The 3,847-nt window shown below is 46.2% G+C and overlaps 1 protein-coding gene across 1 annotated transcript; it reads right to left on the minus strand.

Moving 5' to 3' along the window:
* Positions 1 to 1,793: 1,793 nt before the first annotated feature.
* NEUROG2 (neurogenin 2) lies at positions 1,794 to 3,627 on the minus strand. Its single transcript, XM_004040298.5, has one exon. It carries the CDS (start codon positions 3,625 to 3,627, stop codon positions 2,809 to 2,811), a length of 819 nt encoding a protein of 272 aa, XP_004040346.1. The 3' UTR covers positions 1,794 to 2,808.
* Between the last annotated feature and the right edge of the window lie 220 nt (positions 3,628 to 3,847).

The following is a 3,847-nucleotide window of genomic DNA, read 5'->3' on the forward strand; positions in this document are numbered from 1 at the left end:
AAATAAGGTGTGTTCTAGATGGGGAAGGGAAAGCCTGAGTGTGAATTGCAAATGGTAGATGAAAGCCCGGGCACTTAGGATATATCTGCTTGTGTGTAATGGGGACCTGCAAGCTCCAACTTTGAGAACTTGAACAAGACTCTGGACCTGGAAGAAGTGTGTAGAGTCCGCTAGGTCAAGACTGAAGTCTGTATTAGCTGTATTAGCTGTATTAGTCTTGCTCAGAGCTAGGATTATTGAATTATCTATCCATCCCTGCCTCTCCACCTTAGCCATTAGGGTCATCTTTTTATGGGATGGCTTCACCAATTGAGAAGGTTTCCCATAGTCGGAGGAATAGCTGCATCTGAGATTTTGTCATGAACTATTTCTTTGGCAAGTTTCCAAAAGAAGCACCATGTATCATCAAATGTATCACCAGAAGAAGCATTGTTCAGCACCAAAACTGATGTTTTCAAACTATCATATTACAATTCCTTTGCTTGCTGGCTTGGCTTTTTAAACATTAGAAACATAAATGTGAATATAAGAGAAATATCACTTTCTCCCCATGTCAGATAATCAAAGAGCAGCTAAGAGTAACACAATCTTTAAATTAAAAGGGATTTACCAAAAGGTATCTCATGCTTGGCTATAAAAAATGAAACAAAAACCCCGAGTTAGTTCTTCCTTTGATTAAAATGGAGTTATTAGAGAGGAGTAGTTTCAGATAGACACCTCAGAAGAAATTATTATTGCATTGTGCAGAAGAGTGGAGTATTTAGCCCAAACCAGATGCAGGTAAGACATTCGTGGGGAGGTGGGTGCTGTGAACGACCAAGTTTTAATGTGATTTTTTTTGCTTGTGTTGTCATAGACACTCTTCCCCAAGGGGATTAAGCATATAATGTGGTCAACCTTCATTTGGTCATTTTTGACCCAAAGCCAATCAAAGGTCATTCATTTCTGCTTTGGAGATTGAGGTGCAAGTTAAATCATTTTTGCTTTCTCTTTGAAGAAGTTTTGACTATGTAATTACTTTAACAAATATTGGGAAAGCGGAGCTATTTCTTTATATATTTTCAATTCCAGTTCACTCTAAATATCTGCTTTATTCTGGGAGTCTGCTTTTGAAAGCAACTAGCTTGTTAAAATGCCTAATAGGAAATCTGCTTCTAATAATGAATTTATATGTACTGTTACATCACAGATGTTAGAGCTGGAAAGGGAGCACCCTTGGAGGTCATGTCCAATCCCTTCAGTTTACAGATGAGAATTGAAGCCAAACGAGTTGCACAAAAAACAAATTTCTACACACTCCACCAAGAAATTTCAACTTCACTTTTTTTCAAATCAAGGTTTTCTGAACTTTGGAGCTTATCATGACTTAATTATCATTTAAATTCTTCTCCCCTTTTTTTGCTTATCTTGTTTGCTCAGAAATTTATTTCTTAGAAATAAATTGTGTGTTTATCTTAAAAATAGAGAGTTACACTCTTATTTTCAATATTAGTGTCTCCAATATGATTCAGCTTTTTGTGATTTCTTAGTGATATTCTACACAAAGCATTGCCAAAAAATACAAGTACTATATTCAATTTGACATGGGAAGAATTTCAAAAAAACACAACTCATTTGGCATCTAAAAATCACATAAGCAAGAAAAAGGTAGAATACAACACACAAACTTATGAAAATTAGATAGTTTATTTATAGTTTAATCACAAGAACAATTTTCTTGTTCTTCAAGATGTAAATACATACTAGAATAAACTCTGTAGAATATACAAAAAATACATATTTTCCCATGAAAAATTTCTTTATAATAAATAGAAGGGAACACGTGTGTGGCTGATCCGGATAATGCTCCGTGTCTGCTTAGGTTTTCAGACTGTTGATTTATTTTTAATCTCTTGAAAGAATGGGGGAGTTCCTTCTCCCCTAAAAGGTCGAGATAAATAATGCATGAAGCAATCCTCCCTCCTGATTTTTCCCTTTTCCTCCACATTTTTCCTTTTGATAGAGAGTTCAGCCTAAATTTCCACGCTTGCATTCAATCATTACAAAGCCTACAAATTATACAATGACTTCTAACCTGCCCCTCTAACAAAACAAGTTTTTTCCCCCTTATAAATCATAAGAGACAGATGGCAAAATGGGGAAGAAAAAGGAAAGAGAAGGACAGGACAATAGGCATTGTGACGAATCTGGGAAACAGAACAAAGTGCACATCAGAGAGGGAAGTTTGGTTTGACAGGTGAAATTCCCACAGCCTGCAGACAGCAATGGGAATAAAGCAGATGCCAGCCATTGCAAATCTGTGGATAATATTATTACCAGCAAAATCATTCAGATGCTAAGATACATTTCTTTCTACTCGACATTAACATCTCTATGTAGAAGCAAAGGTGAAGAGATCACAGGAACCAGTTGCATTCCCCCTGTGAGATTCACACGAACTGCACCAAGTCCTTCGGCGTTAAAGAGAAAGGGGAGGAGCGTCAGTCCGCTCTGCAAACTCTTTAGATATGCCACCATCATCTCTTCCCAGGGTCTTTTTCTTCTCAAGAAGCGCCCCCAAAACGCCACCCTTGGCTTTGACAATAAGCTCCATCACACCTTCAATAAATCAGAGCCTGTCTGAATGAAGGATACCCAAAGCCCAGAAATGCAAGAAACAACCGAGGAATCAGAAAGGCTACACCTGCCCTGTGAAGTGAGATGGTTTCCAGGGCGTGGAAAGGAGGGGCAAGGGAAGGGAGGAGGGCTCGACTGGGGACAGGAAAGGGAACCCACTAAGGCCTGGCGTGGGTAGCAGAAATGGCAGCTCTAGATACAATCCCTGGCTATGGGGAGGTGAGGTGCATAGCGGTGCTTGTCGGGAGGTGGGGGCTGCCAATAGTCCATGTCTGACCCGGCCGGGCTGGCGGGCGATAAAGTGCAGCTGTAGGGGGAGGTGGAGTTGGAGGACACGGAGGAGGACGGCGCGGGGCTGTTGGTGCAACTCCACGTGGAGGCGGGCGAGGGGCTGTCTCCGCTGCTGCTCAGGGCGGCGCTGGCGCCTCCCGGGCTCAGCAACACTGCCTCGGAGAAGAGCGCCCCCGGCAGGCCCCCGCCGCCGCCCCCGCAGTGATCCGCCAGGCGCAGGGTCTCGGTGAGCGCCCAGATGTAGTTGTGGGCGAAGCGCAGGGTCTCGATCTTGGTGAGCTTGGCGTCCTCGGGGAACGTGGGGAGCACCTCGCGCAGCGCGTCCAGTGCCGCGTTGAGGTTGTGCATGCGGTTTCGCTCGCGGTTGTTGGCCTTCAGTCTACGGGTCTTCTTGATGCGCTGCACCGTCTCGGCCGTCTTGGCGCCTCGGGAGACGGCCCGCGCCCGGGAAGGGCGCCGTTTGCAATCGTGTACCAGACCCAGCAGCCGTGAGGGCCGGCAGCCCTCCGCACCCGCAGCCACGCCGCCCCGCGCCCCCTGCCCGGCCTCAGCCCCGCGCTGCAGACGCGCCCCGCCTGACGCGCCCGGCTCCTCCTCCTCTTCTTCGTCGGCGCTGGATGACAGCGGGGTCAGGGCCGCCAAGGCTGGGGAGGCCGATCCGAGCAGCACTAACACGTCCTCTTCCTCCTTCAACTCCAAGGTCTCGGATTTGACGAACATCCTACCGAAGAGAGAGAGGAAGGGGAAAAAGGCAGTGAGGTGTAAGGAAAGAAACAGAGGCGCGATCTTCGTGTCACAGGGGCGTGCTCCGGCGCGCACCCGAGAAGACCAGCTCCGAATGGCGCGGAGCAGGAAGGCGAAGGAAGAAACCCAGGCAGTGCTAACCAAGGTCAGGAGCGCCGCTAGCGCTCGCTGTGACCCTGCCGCCAGTCAGCCGGGT

This window comes from Gorilla gorilla, chromosome 3 (assembly GCF_029281585.2).
Source record: "Gorilla gorilla gorilla isolate KB3781 chromosome 3, NHGRI_mGorGor1-v2.1_pri, whole genome shotgun sequence".
NCBI lineage: Eukaryota > Metazoa > Chordata > Mammalia > Primates > Hominidae > Gorilla > Gorilla gorilla.

Excerpts from the sequence above, each read along its gene's own strand:
- NEUROG2 (XM_004040298.5), bottom strand. The coding sequence starts at position 3,627 with ATGTTCGTCAAATCCGAGACCTTGGAGTTGAAGGAGGAAGAGGACGTG.